The sequence below is a fragment of the Camelina sativa genome, chromosome 20 (assembly GCF_030686135.1).
Source record: "Camelina sativa cultivar CO46 ecotype springtype chromosome 20, ASM3068613v1".
Lineage (NCBI taxonomy): Eukaryota > Viridiplantae > Streptophyta > Magnoliopsida > Brassicales > Brassicaceae > Camelina > Camelina sativa.
In genome coordinates, this window is record NC_141899.1 from 16893145 (window position 1) to 16910475 (window position 17331).

The window sequence follows — 17331 nt, forward strand, 5'->3', positions numbered from 1 at the left end:
TCATATTCATCTTTCACCAGGTTAACAAAATTCTTTTTAGGCTCAGGGTTAGTAAGTGTGAGTGTCACACTAGTGCTGTTTGGCAAAAGAACCTTGAGCCTGTAAAACTTATCTCCTCCACCATCATCATCATCTGGAAACAATCTTCTCTCGGTCGGTCTCTTCTTACTCATCTGAAATTCAAAGCACATGATTCAGAAGAGAAGATACCCATTAAAAAAAAAAAAACATGGATACGAAGCATGCATGGATTCGAGGTTTTTTTTACATTTTATTGTAAATTTTTTAAAAAAGTTTTGTGGTTTGGTAACTTTAGAAAGCAAGTACCTAAAGCTACAACATATACATCTACTAATACAAGTGCATGTAAACACCACACTTAGTAAAAAAATCTATGTAGATCGATTTGCATATAACAAGCCAAAACCGGAGAGACAACTGTTTATAGACTTTATTACAACCTTGAGATGAACAACTCTTAAGTTTTGGCAGTGAAATCAACTTCAGATACCTTAGATTTTGCAGACTGAATTAGCTTTGAGTAACCCTCCAAACGCTAGAGAGAGACAGATGAGAAGACGAAGAAGAAGAAGAAGAGTGTTGGGAAGGGGAAGAGTCAAGGAGTGAGATGAGAAATGAAGAGTCGGCAAATTTTATAATGAATATGTTTACAATAAAATACTATTGGTTATTTTATTTGGGGCTCCATTACCCAAGACGGAAGATGAATTATATACGTGTTTAGGTACTTTATCATCATCATTAGGGGATTTATACTTTTCTCTACTCACAGAAGTACGCATAGCTTTTGATATTTTCGGCAAAAAACATCAAACCTTTTTTATATTACCAAAATATCAAGAACGTTTAAGTAAACTACCGAATTGTTCCAGTCATTTGCTAGTATTTACAAAAGTACGACATTAAGAAAACTTTTTAAAAGTAAAAAAAACCCTAAGAGTCTGCCGTAGCTGTTAAACATTCGTACTTCTCCGTTGCCTTCTTCAACTTTTTCACCAACCTACGCTTCTTACTATTCTCCTCGGCGATCTCCTTCTCAGCCTTTCTCTTTTTGCCTCTTGCTATTTCCATTCGCACCAATGCCTTCTCTTGCTTCTCCGTTACGGTTATTGGAAAATGAACTTCCGGTGTACTGACACAGCACAAGACACAAAATAAACCAAAGATCACCAACACTCCCAATAACCAAAGACAAATAACAAAAGAAAGCAAAGATCTGCAAGGTTTAAAGGATAAAAAAGAAAGTGCATGTACCAGCAACCAGAGTATATGAAACCGTTTTCTCTGGCGATCACACCATCTAGAGACACAGCGTCTCCATTGATGTGAGGAAGAGCTGCTTCAAGATCCTCTGCGGTCTCATATACCTGCAACTCTCCAAAAATCCCATAGAATAGCGTCTCCCTAAGCCCATGACCCGAGTTTGATTGTATATCCAGCTCCTCTGAATTTAAGTGTATCATGTTCACACCGTAGCCTTTGAAACCGGGAATAGGATCTCCATTCGGCAGGTAAGGGCTATCCATGGCTAATCTCTTCTGAGGATCATTCTTCACAACTCCATTCCTCCAAGGTCTGCATGTTTTGAGCCGGAAAACATTTGACTAAGCTATAGATTAACAAGAAATCCAAAATTCAAACGGAGAGTACAAAAATATGTACCTGGTTGCATCAAGACAAATAACAAGAAACCGATTGGTGATAGTTCGTCCGTGGCTAGCTGCTTCAGATTGAAGCTTGCGATACTCATCGCTTTTCTGTCCAAATTGTGATGATTTGCACACCAATGAAAGCATTGTGTCTTTCCCCAAATATTCAGACAAAACCCTGTCAGTCATACCAAATAAGTTACGAAATTGAAGATTTTCCCCAAGCGTAGACACTATGAATATGATCAGAAAAAATCTGTACCTGCTAAGGGAGGTGGAGGCAACTGAACCGAGAAGCGCTACAACGCCAAACATTCCTTTGTTTGACAGAAAAAAAGACTGTGGAGGTGGAGCCTCTCTGTACAGACAGCAGAAAACCGATGCTGCAGTGTCATGATGCTTCTCTTCGATTTGTTTCATCATAGATTCTTTTGTGGATAGGCATTCTGGGAACGATGCACCAAGAGGTTCCAGAGAAGCTGAGAAGAAATTCACATGAACATGGATAGTTCATAAAAAGAATGCAAAATAAAATAAAATAGCAGCAATGCAGCTTTAAACCCCGTCAGAGTTATCAAAACATCGGCAAATCAAGATACTAGTTACCTTGCAGCGCACTCAACTCTTGCTCAGCATGTTCATGTTCAGCCTGCAAACTTTCTAGGTGCTTATCTACTTCAAATCGGTATTCTTCGTATGTATTGATTTTTTCTTTTAAGCTCTACAGGAAGAAAGGAATATTTTCAATGTGGCTGAGATAAACTAGGAATACAAAAGCTAGATCATTCTAGATATTGTTTGTCTTTCACTAAGGCATAAATGAAAGAGAAATATCAATATTTTCCCACTTAAATAGTGATGACCATACCTCAGCGTACTGTGCCATATCCATCAGGCTAGTTTGGCTACTGAGAGCCAATGAAGATGACCTAATGGCCAACACTCCAATCTGTGAACATGGAGTCAGCCCTGGATTTGTGATTAAAGGGATTCCTGATTCAGGTGGTGTAGTCGTCCTTGGATAAGGTGTTGAATACCCAGTCCCTTCTCTTTCATATGAGGAAGCAGATGTTACCTGAGTCTGAAAATCAAATACAGGAAAATCAATATGAAAAAGCGATTTAACATAAACATGAACTGAAAATTATACCCATAGTAGAAACATATTGCAATATATACAAAATTCACCAGTTACTAGTTAGTACCTTTAAGCTCAAATGCAGCTCAGGGTATCGCGAATGGAACACCCTGAAAGCAAAGACACCCTCGTTCTCTGGGAGGGAAAGAGAAGGAACTCTGCAGGATCCATGGACAAAGGCATATCTGATTTCGCTCTCAACGCTACTTGAATCAGATTCAATGCTCATTGTATGGAACCACCCAGATTTTTCGTCATGATGGATGCTAGCATCCAAAGAACCCTCTGAATCCGTCACTTGGAAGATGAGGTTCACGAGATTTGAACCAGCAGCACAGCATTCGGGCAGCTGATCAAAACAAACAATTTCAGGAATAGAGTTAGTAAAGAGACAAAAGCTTGTTGGCAAGGAACAAAACCAAATTGTGCCAAAAGAATATTTACCTCTTTTACAAGTCTTAGCTCTCGTTCCTCAATTTGAGACTCTTTCCTGAAGATAACTTCATTACCATATATTACGGACAGTGATACTGTAGAGAAACAAAGACACTTGACAATCAGCAAATCATCAAAAGAAAAGAATGACACCAGAAAAATATTAACTTGAAGAGACCACGTAACCAGATTTCCCATAGCCTTCTGTGACTTTAAGAAGGCCAGAGAGATCAATGCAGCCACGGCCATCAACCTATCAGATGATCAAAGAAGAGTAAATTAAAACCAAAACGCAAACCAAACTGCGTCATCCATATAGTGTTACAATGGTGAGAGCATGGTATACTACAAAAATTCACTCAACAAGTCATACAAAGACTCCTTTGCTTTACTAGAATAAACTTCTCACACCTTACGGTTGACGCCCATCCAGTCTTCGATACGGTACCCATCAATATGTATCAGAACATCGGTCCCCTCTGCAACATGGTTATTATATCCATCGAACATCTGCATGAAAATTATGGTCAACTTGATTAGAAGGAAAAACTAATTACTGCAGAACAACGTGCATAGGCCTATATTATATACCTCAAGGATAAAATCTTCAACAGTAGAACCGGGAAGCAAATTATCCAAAGCCTTGGAATTATTCACAGCAACTCGTTCCGGAGGCCCGGGATTAACTGAAATAAGAAAGTTTCGTTAAGGAAAACAATTTATACATATTAGAAATACTATTGGTTCATTTTGCATGTCCTTATAATGTCAGTTTGATAAATAGATACAAATCATCGAGTATACTCCCTAATTACATAACCATCAGAGATCTTCAATTTTTTGGAGTTCTATAAAGAGTGAAGAAATTACAGAAAGCTCCCTAACTTAAAGTAACAACTGAACGATACACTCAGGCTCCGGCTCTGAGTTTGTTTTGGGTGCGCAAGTACAACTTCGACGAGCCTTTTGTAATTTTAGATATGAGCTTCTGCAAATAGACACATATAGATAGACCAATACTAAAGCTTACCTTTACAAGCAACCGAGACAGAAAAAGGCTTGTCCATTGCGCGTATCTCTAAGGTTGCTTCGTAAGTTGGCCTGATCTGGTCTAACTCACCAGTCTCAACGAGCATATTCTGCATTAGACTCAGAAAATCACGAAATGATCTAGACTACCCACAAAGATAACCACTGTGAAACGCTAAACTGCCTACACTATGGACTGTATTTCATTATTATCTGTGTCCTCAGTTAACATTAACCAAACTATGATCATACCATCAGTGCTTAAAGCATGGAAGAAGCAAGATACCTCAATTTTAAGAATTGATCCACTATCTATCAGGTCGGCCTCAATTTGATCAATCTTGAGTAGGAATCTAGGGTTAGCTTCCAGTTCAACTTCCAGGCTTGGAACAGTAGTGAACGGGATCCGGTTTTTGTACTCATCAAAGCAAGTGATACGGAATGGTGGAAGAGAAGAACCCACCCTGTAGAAACACCATTATATTGATGAAATTTGACAATCCAAGATTTAAAGTGAGGGAAAATGAGAACGGTTTGAGATATATATATATATATATATATATATATATATATATGCCTTTTTTTTAAATGATTAGGAGTCTTACTGAACATTGCATGGAAGGGATTCCAAATTATCGTCAAGTTCCCACCTTGCTACCTTTGAAGAAGGCCTAACAACCACCGTTTTGTTGCACTTAATCGAATTTCCCTGAAGGTAAAGCGTTTGGGCAATTACATTATATGATTACTTGAAAATAAACTGGCAGATAAAACTGCAAGGTAGAAGTCTATCAGTTTAAATTTATCAAACAATCCTTTTATATATAATTTCAGATACAAAAAGAAGAGTGTCAAAAGTTACTTACAATGGAGAAAGAAAATTTGTAAGTGCCAGCTTTCTTGAAAAGGTTCGGTAACTTGGACCCAAGTGAAAAAATGTAGAGACCACTAATCCCTTTACGAGATGTAGGACACAAGCGCTGCGAATACACAGGTTTGACATTCTTATCACTCGGTTTCATATTTGTGTCTAGCAATTTTACTACCATGACCATTTCTTCATCCATCTTAACAATATGTTTCTGTTCCAACTTCAACTGGTCCAACTTCTTGGACGGTGTTGAAGACGTGAAGCATGCAGGTCGGACAACTGCTACAATCTGTTTTGGGGGAGCTCGCCCAGCACGCACGGAATCACCAACTGGTAATTCCTGTAACATATTGATACATAAAATGTTACTCTACGTGATAAGCTTGTACGAAAGGAAAAGGTGCTTAGTTTTGTGGGAAAAAAAAATGGAGACAAAAGTGCTTATTTCTCATTTATACATTTTTGCACGCTAAGGCAGTTGGCATCAAACTCTATTACTAGAACTGACTTTAGTTTATACTAAATAATGAAACGTTCATACCCCATCAATGCCCAATTCTCTGCAATCTCTCTCATCCAGCAAATCAATTTTTGACGGTGCCTTTTCCTGTTGCTTCTCAAGTTTTCTATTCCATTCGTTTGCATCTACAGGTAGGCACTGTACAAAAACATTCAGATTGAAAATTATTTGCTGTATGCAGAAGAGGAGAATAAAAATATACACATTAAAAAGTTAAGAACATGGGTAATAGTTTAGTGATTTTACCTTTCCAGAGTCGATTATAGTGACTGGTAAAGATAAAGACCTCCCAATTTCCAGTTTCGAAATTCCATCGATGATTGACAGCTTGCATCCCTCACTCTCAGGGCGATCGATAAGCCTAACATTAACGCTATATGATACAGAACTAGCCTTGAATATACAGAACTAGTCAAATGATAAAAACAAATCACCTGCATAAAATCCGAGTATCCCCTGCGCAGAAGACACATAAAAACGACAGCTCAGCTGCAGCGACTACAGAAGACTATTCAGTTTGTAGTTTAAAAGATGGTGTAGATGGGTACTAACCGCCTGCTTCGTCCTCAAACCCTTCTATTAGAAAATAGTCAATGGTGGCATACACATTGTTATTGTGAACCCCAGCACAAGCTCCTCTCAGAATCTTTATATTCTGACCACGTTTCCATGACATTCCTTTTCTCGTAACTACCTTGTGCACCCTCACAGCTACAGCTCAAAAGCATTGGAGGTATGAGCACCCAATTCATAGAAGGAGATAAAGATGAAATATATGGAAAAATGCATCTAGCGAAATCCTCTAGTGTCTTTCTACTACAACATCAACGTTAGTAAAAATATTTGGATATATGGAAAAAATAGAAAACATGCATTGTAAGGCAATAGCTTTTCAAACAAAGTTCATTTAACTTCCATGAAAAGCTAATACATACCATCACGCGAAATGACAAGGGCCTTTTTATCCAGTGATCCAACAATGAGGACAGCTTCATCTTCACCCGATGCAGCTTCTTCATCATGGGTATCATGCATCTTCAGAACCCAATCTCTAAAATTATCGTCAACTTGCGCGTAGCTGACATTCTTTCCTTCTTTAAAAATCTCAAAGCTGACATCTGTAAAAACAAGAATTCGTTATGATATAACCACAAAATATGAGGGGAAATCCATGATTGCAAAAGGATTTTAAACTGACCATCATCCTTCTCTTTCTCCGTCGGTTTATTACCAAAGTTTCTTAGAGCTACTGAGAAAGGATTTTGGCTCGCAAGGTCGGTCTGTACAAAGCTTATTCAGTGATCAGATGATAATAGATATGTTAAAATAATACTATAAATTAGTGTTTACTCACTTTGGACGGCGTAGGGCTAAAACCAGCATCCAAATCTGCAACCACAAAGAGTGCACATTCATAAATAAATAAATAAATTAAAAGAAAAATAACACAACTGAAAATGTAAGCACTTTATACCAACAAAGCATTTTACTCTTCGGGAGCCTTTCTGCAAAGTAGACGCTCTATTTCCTCTCACCATAAACGGTATTGAATCCTACACGTATTTATTGATAAAACAAAAAGTTAAATTCTTGTTTACAAGCATATTCAGCGAACTTTCAAAGTACTGCACACCATAATTTGTATGATAATGGTGACAAGATAAGACTAACCCAACGGACTTCTGGAAGTAGACGACCAAGCCTTCTTACTGAAACACGACCAAAAGTTTGGAAGCTTTCAGAAACTTTGCATCCTTCCTCTTCTAAACTCTCCAAAATTTTCTCAAAGCTTTCTTTTCCCTGCAAAACTTCTAAAGTGTTCAGTTCTGGACGGTAACCAAAGGTAATGTTTGCTTCTTTAGGAAGGAATGTTATACCTGGACGATTGGAAAATAAACAAACTTCAGGCGAGCGTTTGCCTTTTGGGTTGTCCCTGGAAAAACAAATATACAGTCAGAAGCCAAATAAAGAGATAATTCTTGGGATTGCTATTGCTATTTCAACGTTCTCCATACAAAAATGATTTGGACTCTCTAAGAATTCCAGTTTAAGAAGATTAAATATGTGTTGGCTAACCACAAAACAACCATCACTGCATTTTTAATATAGGGAGCTTGAGCAATTTCTCAAATTCACCCAAAACAAAAATACATCTTCATTTTCATGACATTACTTTCAAATAACTTGCTACCAGATACTGAGGCAAAAGCAGCCAGGAGCTTAACTCATAGGAAACATCGTGATCAGAAGAGGGGTTTTTTACCTTTTCTTTTCCCACCGGAGAGAGTGAATCGAATCTCAAATGAATATACTTGACCCGTGGAGTGTAGGTTGGTAATGGCAACCTCTCCACCTGTTATCTCAGCTAAATCTTCCCCATTGACCTGAAAAAATCATAGAGGACCCGGAAAAGAGTATAGCCAAGAACACTTTCAGTAATATATCTTGGAAATTGGAATAGTAATAACAAACCTGAAACATAGTTCAGCTACAAATGATAATCTTAGTAAACATTAAACGAGATTCAAAAACTGATTAGCTAATGATGATAATAACAAACCTGAAACTCTACAGGCCTTTCAGTTCTCCCAGTTTTGGAGAGTTCATCACACTACAGGTTGATAAAGAAAATTAAAACAGTCACATTTTATCAGAGCTAAAAAAAGACTCAACAAAAAAACAGTCAATAGGCAGAACTAACAGAAAACATATATTAGCAATCAGAAACTCATGCATTTTTCCATATTTATATCCCATTTTCAGGCATCACTTGACCCTAGTAGACAATAACGTACTCTGGTGAAGGTTAGCATGCTTTAAGAACTATTAAAGCCATCAACAAAACTCCGAGCAATAAACATGGATTATGACCTATTGTATAATCAATAGACAAAGAATACCTGGATGTAAGGAAAGTAGATATCCTTAAGCCTGCACTGGAGTTGATATATTTTGGAGATGTCAAATTCTGATTCAAATATCTCAACCTAGAAAGAACAAAGACCAGCAGTCTCAGATAAACAGTTGATAACATATCATAGCTAAGGTTTATGAGAAGAAATTTGAAATTATGAAGTTCAAACTGTCATTGGAGTTGAGAACAACACCATGCGGTTTCCGCACAATCTCTAGATTCTAGAACACACATAATACTTCCAGTCTTCCACTATAATCCACGATGAACATTATAATTTGATAAATGACTACCATTGAACTAGATGAGTAAACAAATTAACAACACCACCTCAATTTAAAGCGATAAAACTCAAGATATCAAACTCGTTCAGAAACAAGAAAGTTTTCCCACAGAAAGTTAACTCCTCACAGGAAAACAAAAGATACTCAATTTTCACAGCATTTCTGACAATAGAAAATATGTTCAACTATACTTTGTTCTGCATCTCTGACAGTACATAGGAGATTATTTTTCACGTCATATGGGGGAACAAAGGAAGAAATTGTTGAACAAGGGGGTACCTTTGTAAAGCTTCCATGAGGCGATAACTTAATTTCCTCCTCCGATGGGTCCCTCATGCCACCATCAGTCTATACAAGAAATTCAGAATTCATTGTTTATGAAACATTGATGACAACAAGAAAAAGAATTATGAGCTAAACAGAAAGATGATGAATTATATTACCTTCCAGTTTTTTCCCAAAATAGACCGATTGTCAATCAAGGCTTCTTTCTTAAACTGAAAAGTGAATACTTTCTTGGACTCTTTTGTCTTAGAAGACACCAAAGTACGCCTGACAGAGAAGAGAGTTAGACACAACAAGAGATTGCAGACAACCATAGGTTGACCTTAACAGTTTTGGGTAAATAGAAGCTGAAATCGCACCTTCCCAAGAACATAGAAGCATAAGGACCTCCATATCCGAACATCCCAAAGTATGGCTACATAGAAAAAGAATGAATCTCTCTTCAAAAACAGTAAAATAACAGACAGGTGTTGATACAGAATGAACAGTCCAAAGAGAAACATAAAAGAGGAAAAAATGAATCTATGCGACTAATGAATTACCTTAAGGTATGGTGGGTCGCCTCCAATAGCATCGGTTTTTTGAGATCTATGTAATGACGCCCCAATCTTACCCCTGCACAATTTGAAACAAATTTGAGTAAAGAACATTTGACTGCAATATCAAGCTTAATACGTAAAATATGTTAAGTTGTCTGTTCTATAGAACAATTTTCTCAGTTCATAATCATAATCCACGTTCTGTGAGCATTTGAATATAATTGAAGAAACAATCTCACCATTTGTCAATAGAATTTTCCTCACTACTGTCCATTCCTTTCCCGGTATCAAAGACTGTAATCCGGTCAGCAGAAATATCCACACTGGAAAATAATCACATGAGTTGAAGGATTACACTCAATGGTTGTCATCAAACTTCCTAATATAAGAACATACCTAATCAGTTTCCGAGCTCCTTCACGATAAGGCCACACAGCTTGCAAGGAGTTGTCCTGTTAATTTAGCAACAGAAAAATTAGGATTCCATATCTGAAATAAAGGAGAAACTTAACAGATACAAACCCCAATCTCATCAACAGATCCAGAGAATTAATGTCAAAATCATGTGAGTAATTGAGAATAAGTTAATCTATTTGGAAACACAATGTGAATCCCTAGAAACCATAAATTTTGGTTGCAAACAGGAAGAGGAGGAAATAATTATATTTTTTGTTTCTTTGGGCACTATCCAAAGAGCTAGACCACATCCAAAAGAACTAAAATCGAAGTCAAACAATGTGTGCCAGTCTACACAATAAGGATAAAGTAATGTGCATCGGTTTACAATAACGCACAATATCCACTTTTCCATTTAGGTAATTTTACTAAAACACTTACTATCAGATCCGCGAGAGCTGTCTCAAAGCTATAATTTTCAGGTAGTTCTTTAAGCAGATCAGTATCAGGTGTCAGGTCCCACAAGTTCTGCAAAAACAAGTGTGAACCATCACAAACCAACCTAAGGAGACAGTGAGATAGCAAGCATATATGTTTCAGAATAGTAATACTGACCTCATACATGGTGGAAGCTATACCAGAACCGTCCTGATCCAGACATAGAAATTGAGTCAGAAAATATCGCAAAACAAATTTGAAATCATTTTGTAAAAAGACTGGAACGAAAAGAGAACAACTCACATCAAGGCGTATTATATGACAAATGTTCGGCTTAAAGGCAGCAAAACGAACAATGCCATTCATCTTCTCGCCATTTGACTCAAGAGAAAACTTTCCGCCTGAGTTCCAATCAACCCTCGTCCTCTTAGACAGCAAAACACAGTCTTTCCTAGCATTTTCGTACTCCATCTTCACGAGGTTGACAAAGTTTTGCATAGACATCTTTGGATCTGGGTTACTAAGTGTGAGTTTCACACTAGTACCGTTAGGTAGAAGAACCTTGAAGCTGTAAAAGATATCTTCATCTTCATCGTCAGATAAAATCAATGATCTCTTCACTGTTCGCCTGCTACTCATCTGAAATGCAAAGACAGAAACAACATGAAACTGAATAACTTTAAATTGAAATCAGGATTACAGTGGAAGCTAAACATGGAAATCATTGATTACAAAGAACATTAATGGAATCAGTGACACAGCTATCGAATGGTATTGTATGAAAGATGGCTAAAGAGTGGTTTTTAGATCATCATTGAACGACTTACTATAAAGAACCTACACGAATCACAAGAACTACTGCATCAAAAGAAAAAACTCTTTCTTCATTGCGGAAGGCATTCACCGATTTAAGTTGTGAATCTCAATATCAGTCTAATACTTGTTCTACCACTTCTACTAAACATAAACACATGTACACACAATCTTGCACAGAACATATAAATGTAACGGGCCAAATCTGGAAACGCATTGGCTTCTTAAAAAAAGAAAAGCAGCAAATTAAGTAAGAGAGTCTCGAAAAGGAAGAAGAAAAAGACAACACTGCAAAGATATTGAAGAAGACAGGGTAAAAAAAAAATTGGGTATTTTGCAAAACAGAGACTTTATTTCAACCAATTTTTAGGGTTTAGTAGTCAATCAATTCTCGATCAAGCTTCGATTTTTGAGAAAAAGTTAAAACCCAGCAGCAACAACACACAAAGAGCCAAAGAGAGAGAGAGAGAGAGAGAGAGAGAGAGAGAGAGAGAGAGAGAGAGAGAGAGAGAGAGAGAGAGAGAGAGAGAGAGAGAGAGAGAGAGAGAGAGAGAGGAGAGAGTACCGTAGGTTCGCCGACTGATTCCTCTCAGACAAAACCCAGGAAACAAAAATCTGAGAGAAGAAGGATAAGTGTGGATCAGAACGAAGAAGCGGATCCTGCCAGTTGTTTGTAGTTAATAGAGATCACAGAGCCGAGAAAGTGTAAATAACTAAACAAATTTGATAACTTGGTAAAGTGATTAACTTACCCAAAAAAAAAAAAAGTTCAATTTTTTCTTAAGAGAAAACGAGAAAAGTTAGGATTTTTTTTAACAATAAGAAGAATCAGAACACATTTCTCTAAGTCAAGCGGAGAAATAAGGAAAAAAAATGTAACCAAGGAGAAAAAAATCAACTTTTTTGAGAAGAAACAATGGAAGTGATGGAGGAAGGGTGATGAAATACTTTACCTTTGAGTGACTCTCTCTCTCTGTTATCAAAACCCAGAAGAAGAAGGGGAAACCAAAAAAAAAAAAGTGTTCTTTTTTTGGAAGAAACGACAGAGAGAAGAAAGAAGAAGAGACAGTGTAGAGAAGAAGAAGAGACTGTGTGTCAATGTGTGTGTGTGTGTGTAGAGAGAGAGAAAAAATAGAGAGTGTGTGAAAGCTTCGGGCGCAAGTAGTTCCTTTATCACGCCAGCATTATAGTACTTTTTCTTTCTTTTTTTTTTTTTTGTCGTCACATCAAATTACCCAAAACATTTGTAGTACATTTATATCTTAGTCTTTAGCATTCAATTGGAGTATTTGTTTTTGAGTAAATATTGGGAGTGTAATCGTTCTTTATTACTGACATGATTGATATATGTGGACTGTTTGTAATGTGGTTTGGGATCAAAATAATATCTTTACCTTTTTATTTTTGTATACACCACAAAACATGCATTAAGGGAATCTAGTTGTTAACCGAAGTTTTTAATGGAACCAAAAGGTTCAAGTATATAACTAGCTGGTTCCAAACAAGTATTTCAAAGTTGTGCTATATGGTTTACATTTACAACTTTTATCAGTCTATTAAGGGGGAAGTTGAAACCGGCAGGTCAATGATTTTTATACTATTCAATATGGCTAACAATATAACTTGTCAAATCTCTCGGTTACTAAAATAATATATTCTGTAACTAAACTCAAAAGAGATAATCCAATATCAAAGAAAAAAAAACTCAAAGCACGTTTATTCCAATAAAGCATTAATTAATTGGTTTTAACATTTAACTCTTTACAAAGTTCACTTTGCATATGGGGGAGTCTCCTTCCTCCTACCAAAAAAAAAGTTCACTTTGCATGAACCAAAAGAAAGGAAAAGAGATTTTAGTAAGTGTTTAGAACAAAAATATACGATAGTAGTCTGACCGGTCTTTAAAAGGAAGTAAACCGGTACCCTTCCGGTTTAATTCCATCAAATGGTGAAGTTATATTGACCTGGTCTAAACTAATCCAACTGAGCTTTCCGATATATTGTCCCATAATATCTCCAACAACGTATGATATTCCGGAAGAGGCAACCACAACAGACGTATAATAAACCGCAGATTTGAGATAAGCTTTAATCGATTCACGTGAGTTTGGCGGTTTTCGGACATAGACCTTGATTAAACCGAGCAAAATCACGCAAACCAGAGAAACCGAGAAAACCGAGATGAGCTTGTAGTTCTTGATTCCGGTTTCGTAGAAGGAGAATGCATAGACTAATGGTGGAATTATGCCGAAGAAAATGTAAGACATGACCGCTACTAAGATATGTATCCGGAAATTATCACGTCTCCCTAACAATTCCTTGTAACGATCTTTCTCTTGATCTGAACTGTTCCTTAAATCTTGAAGCTGCAATAAAAACCAGAACCGGTTAGATCAAGAAACCGTATAAGCATTTTTTTTTGCATTCGAAAACGTTTTTAAGGGGTTCGAGTAAATACTTACGTTTTGAGCGAGGACGATGAGCCCACCAGCCAAATTTGCGACAGCAAGAGCCAATATTGACTGAAACAATAGAACTTTAAATCATTATTTGTTTGTTATAAACAGAACTAGTCGTATGATTAGTTGATAAACTAAATTTGCATTTATTTGCTAATTAAAAAGTAAACGAAGAATGGTGACTTACTGGTGGAGGAACCAGAGGCAGCGGCCGAGGATACAACGCCGAGGCTGGTGATGGTCTCAGTGAGACCGCCGTAGATAGTGCTCTTTAACAACTCAACGGCGAATCTTTCTCCGTCCGGTTGAGTTTTGTGGCAGTGATTGTGTTGTGTTAATACTATTTCTCACCTCTAAATTTACTTCAACTGCATATATTTGCAAATTTTCTTAGGATACAAGACAAATATGTATTGCTGGATTAATCAATACTCAATGTTTTTTTCATTAGACCGTTCTTGATTTCCCAAATTGGAATCAACTTGTCTAGTCCGGTTTAGTTGAGAGGACGAAGTTAATTTATTAATAATTTAACGATAACATTACCTGGTTCCTCAACCGGTTTTGCCCTGATATAATCAAATTGTAAGAACCTTGTTCCTGAAATTGGATTAAAAAAAACCGGGGTCATCAAATTGATAAAACCAAGCAAACCCCCAAAAAAGTGATTTAGAACCGGTTTAGAAAAAGTTTAATTCACCTAACCGGATGAAGTACTTAAGACAAGCCAAGCAAGTGAAGATGATTCCCTCCTCTTTAGCATCTTGAACATCATCTTCAATACGAGTCTCAGGGAGGACATGAACTTTAACCGGTGGCTCCATCACTTCAACGTCGCTTGGTTCGTCAGTTTCATCAACCGGTACATTGAGTTTTAGATCCGTCGACAAATCAACGTGCTTCCCACGTTTCCTTTTCTTGAGAATCACTTTTCTAGTGATACATGAGCTACAACATGGACAGTAAAGCTCATAGTTTTCTTGTGTCGCAAGCAAGTTGTCTAGGTTTGACTTTTCTTCTGAATCCGATGATGATATCTCGCTCTTTTCTTCTTCTTGTCCTTCTATCTCAGCATTTTCTCTGTTCTGTTGCATTTCGTTCTCTACATTTGCTAAGTTTATGGAGCTCGACTTTAACCAATCTAAACCGTTTTCTTCATTTGAACCTGATTCTTCGTTTGAACCGGAATCTTCGTTTGACTCGGTTTCATTATTTGAACCGGTTTCGCTGACAGTAGTCTCAAGTACTATTGGATCTGAACTGGAACATACTGATGATGTGCTTTCACGAACAGACTTGTTTCCTACGAGAGCAATTAAGAGAAAAGTAAACTAGAGATTGATCTACCGGTTATGAAAGAATGAGTCCGGTTAAAGAATTGGACATAAAAGATCAAGAAAAATAAAAACATGTAAGTGACAAGTTGACTAATAATTGTATGTACCTTGAGATCTATCATCTTCCTCTTCGACTTCCACCTCTATCTCGGCGGTAATCTTGACTGGCGCCGTTGCTACCGCCTTGAATCGAAATTCTCCGGGGAGAACATTATCTTTACCAAATCTATAAGTCTCAAGAAGATCCACCAATAATTCTGCATTTATAATTTCACTCTCTCCGTCCTTCAATCCAAACCAGCTTGCATTGACTGGTGGTCGGTTTGGCTTTTGCATTTCAACACCAATTGTAATCAAAAGGCGTTGCCAAAGATTTCGAGATATGAAGGAGATTACAGATTTGTGACTCTCTTTCAAAAAGAAAACAGAGTTGTGCCTTTTTATTCTCTAGAATCATATTATCTTTACATGTATGACATATAAATAATACCCACGAGGGAAGCACGAGGTGTTAAATTATTTTTTCGTAATTTCTAACGATTAACTTCAAAAATTGCTCCACATTACAATTGGATTTTTGGTAATAAGGGAAGGTGTCAATTGTCATAGACTAATACTGTAGTTAAGTTACTTAAGTAGCACTCTATTTTGCAACCTTTTAATACTCCATATGAGTAATAAGTATTAGCAGTAATACTACGAATCACTTTAAAAGCTTACATAGTTTCTTTATGAAAATGATAGTGTTTGTACTAAGTTAACTTATTTCTTCGTTTCACTGAAAAGTAATTAGTCAACCAACAATAAATAGAGTTCCACAACATTTCATTACCTAATCATTTAATACACGAGTCACACAAGTTGATTCTTACACAATAAGGGGTTGTTATTGAATAATGGATTTTAAAAGAATTTGATGTATTTTGGAATCCAGCGTTATTCAATTAGGTATTTGAAAAAGTACATTAAAATCTAATGTTATTAGATTATGTATTTATTTGATGGATTTTAGAATTCTAAACACTGTTATTCAATGTCCATTGGATTTGGTGTCATTTTAGATTTCAACATATTTCACTCCAAAAAGATGAACAAACACAATCCCACATATTTCTCAAGTATTTCAATCTCTCTATCTTTCTCTCTTTTTTCAAAATTGATTCAGGAGATTAATCTAAGAATTAAGAAATAAAATATAGCTCTGGCCAAAACACCACTGTGATCTTTCATTTTGGGACTTGACACAGTTTGCAGATCCTCAGATCTGATTCTGCCTATCAAATTCACTGTTTACACAATTTTATTAGTTTTTCTTCCTTTTTTTGTTTTTTTTTTTTGAATAAAGTTCAGGATTAAAAACTCTTCTATCTCTGGTTTCATTTTGATTGAAGATGTTAGTTTCTCTTGTTTTTGTTTCATCTGATTGAAGAACAAGGGAGAAATCACATAAAAAGGAAACCCTAAAAGATTGATATTCCATCTCAGATCCAAAAAATCAAAACTCATAACAACTGAATCAAACAACAAGAATCTCCAGCGGAGATCCACCACCATAAATCAAGAAGAAACCCTAATCAGATCTCCAACTCAGATCGACAAATACCAAAAAATATTGCCAGGACATGTTTTTGTTTCATTTGATATAATTATGGGTAATTTATTTTATTTTTATTTAACTTCAAAAATAAATCCACTAGTAATGACTTTCAAATCCATTAGTAATGTCATTCAAATCCACTAATAATGAAAACACACGTTAAATGAATTAGAAAACTTTTGAATTCTAAAATCCACTAGTAATTGAAATCTATTAAAATCCTTCATTCAATAACACCCCATAAAAGAAAACTTGAAATTTCTTTTATTTATATTATAGTTTTAGAATAAAATATAATTTATATGATTGTTTTTAAAAGTTTTTCTACATAAAATATTATGCAATAAAATCATATGCTAAATATGATACCTTGAAAAAACACTTATTTTGTACTCACTCCGTTTCACAAAGAGTGTCATTTTGGAGAAAAATTTTTGTTTTACAAAGAATGTCATTTTACATTTCCAATGAGTGTTTTAATGCGAAATTCTCTTTTTTACCCCTAAACCCAAAGCTATTTTCATTGAATTTAGATCATTAATCACTTATTAAATAGGGGCAAATATGTATAATTCAAACTTTTCTTAATTTGTGTGAAATGTGTCA

General features: G+C 36.1%; 1 protein-coding gene and 1 pseudogene across 5 annotated transcripts; both read right to left on the reverse strand.

Annotated features, from left to right (window-relative positions):
• Nucleotides 1-814: 814 nt before the first annotated feature.
• On the reverse strand, nt 815-12491 carry LOC104770817 (structural maintenance of chromosomes flexible hinge domain-containing protein GMI1). 4 transcript variants are annotated; one of them, XM_087505210.1, is made up of 39 exons: nt 12286-12432; nt 11898-11992; nt 10823-11158; nt 10697-10729; nt 10523-10609; nt 10082-10137; nt 9925-10008; nt 9689-9761; nt 9506-9561; nt 9305-9413; nt 9141-9209; nt 8564-8650; nt 8224-8274; nt 7927-8047; nt 7541-7596; nt 7335-7463; nt 7138-7216; nt 7018-7052; nt 6862-6943; nt 6599-6781; nt 6216-6374; nt 6098-6119; nt 5910-6024; nt 5685-5801; nt 5139-5483; nt 4878-4981; nt 4559-4736; nt 4274-4382; nt 3835-3929; nt 3655-3753; nt 3430-3496; nt 3253-3338; nt 2876-3157; nt 2539-2751; nt 2277-2391; nt 1933-2149; nt 1684-1848; nt 1276-1596; nt 815-1153 (listed from the first exon to the last, which is right to left on the reverse strand). In XM_087505210.1, the coding sequence occupies exons 3-39, from the start codon at nt 11156-11158 to the stop codon at nt 955-957; spliced, it is 4734 nt and encodes a 1577-aa protein (XP_087361336.1). In that variant the 5' UTR covers nt 11898-11992; nt 12286-12432; the 3' UTR covers nt 815-954. The 4 variants fall into 4 exon arrangements, with proteins under 4 accessions (XP_087361336.1, XP_087361337.1, XP_087361338.1 ...); XM_087505211.1 differs by having other exon boundaries at nt 11898-11947; nt 12286-12429; XM_087505212.1 differs by lacking the exon at nt 6098-6119 and having other exon boundaries at nt 5910-6036; nt 6212-6374; nt 12286-12491.
• Nucleotides 12492-13027: 536 nt separating this feature from the next.
• Nucleotides 13028-15558, reverse strand: LOC147919037 (membrane protein of ER body 2-like; annotated as a pseudogene). The gene is made up of 6 exons (XR_015592649.1): nt 15236-15558; nt 14492-15094; nt 14338-14391; nt 13979-14159; nt 13795-13868; nt 13028-13698 (listed from the first exon to the last, which is right to left on the reverse strand). The product of XR_015592649.1 is annotated as a membrane protein of ER body 2-like (transcript).
• Nucleotides 15559-17331: the final 1773 nt, after the last annotated feature.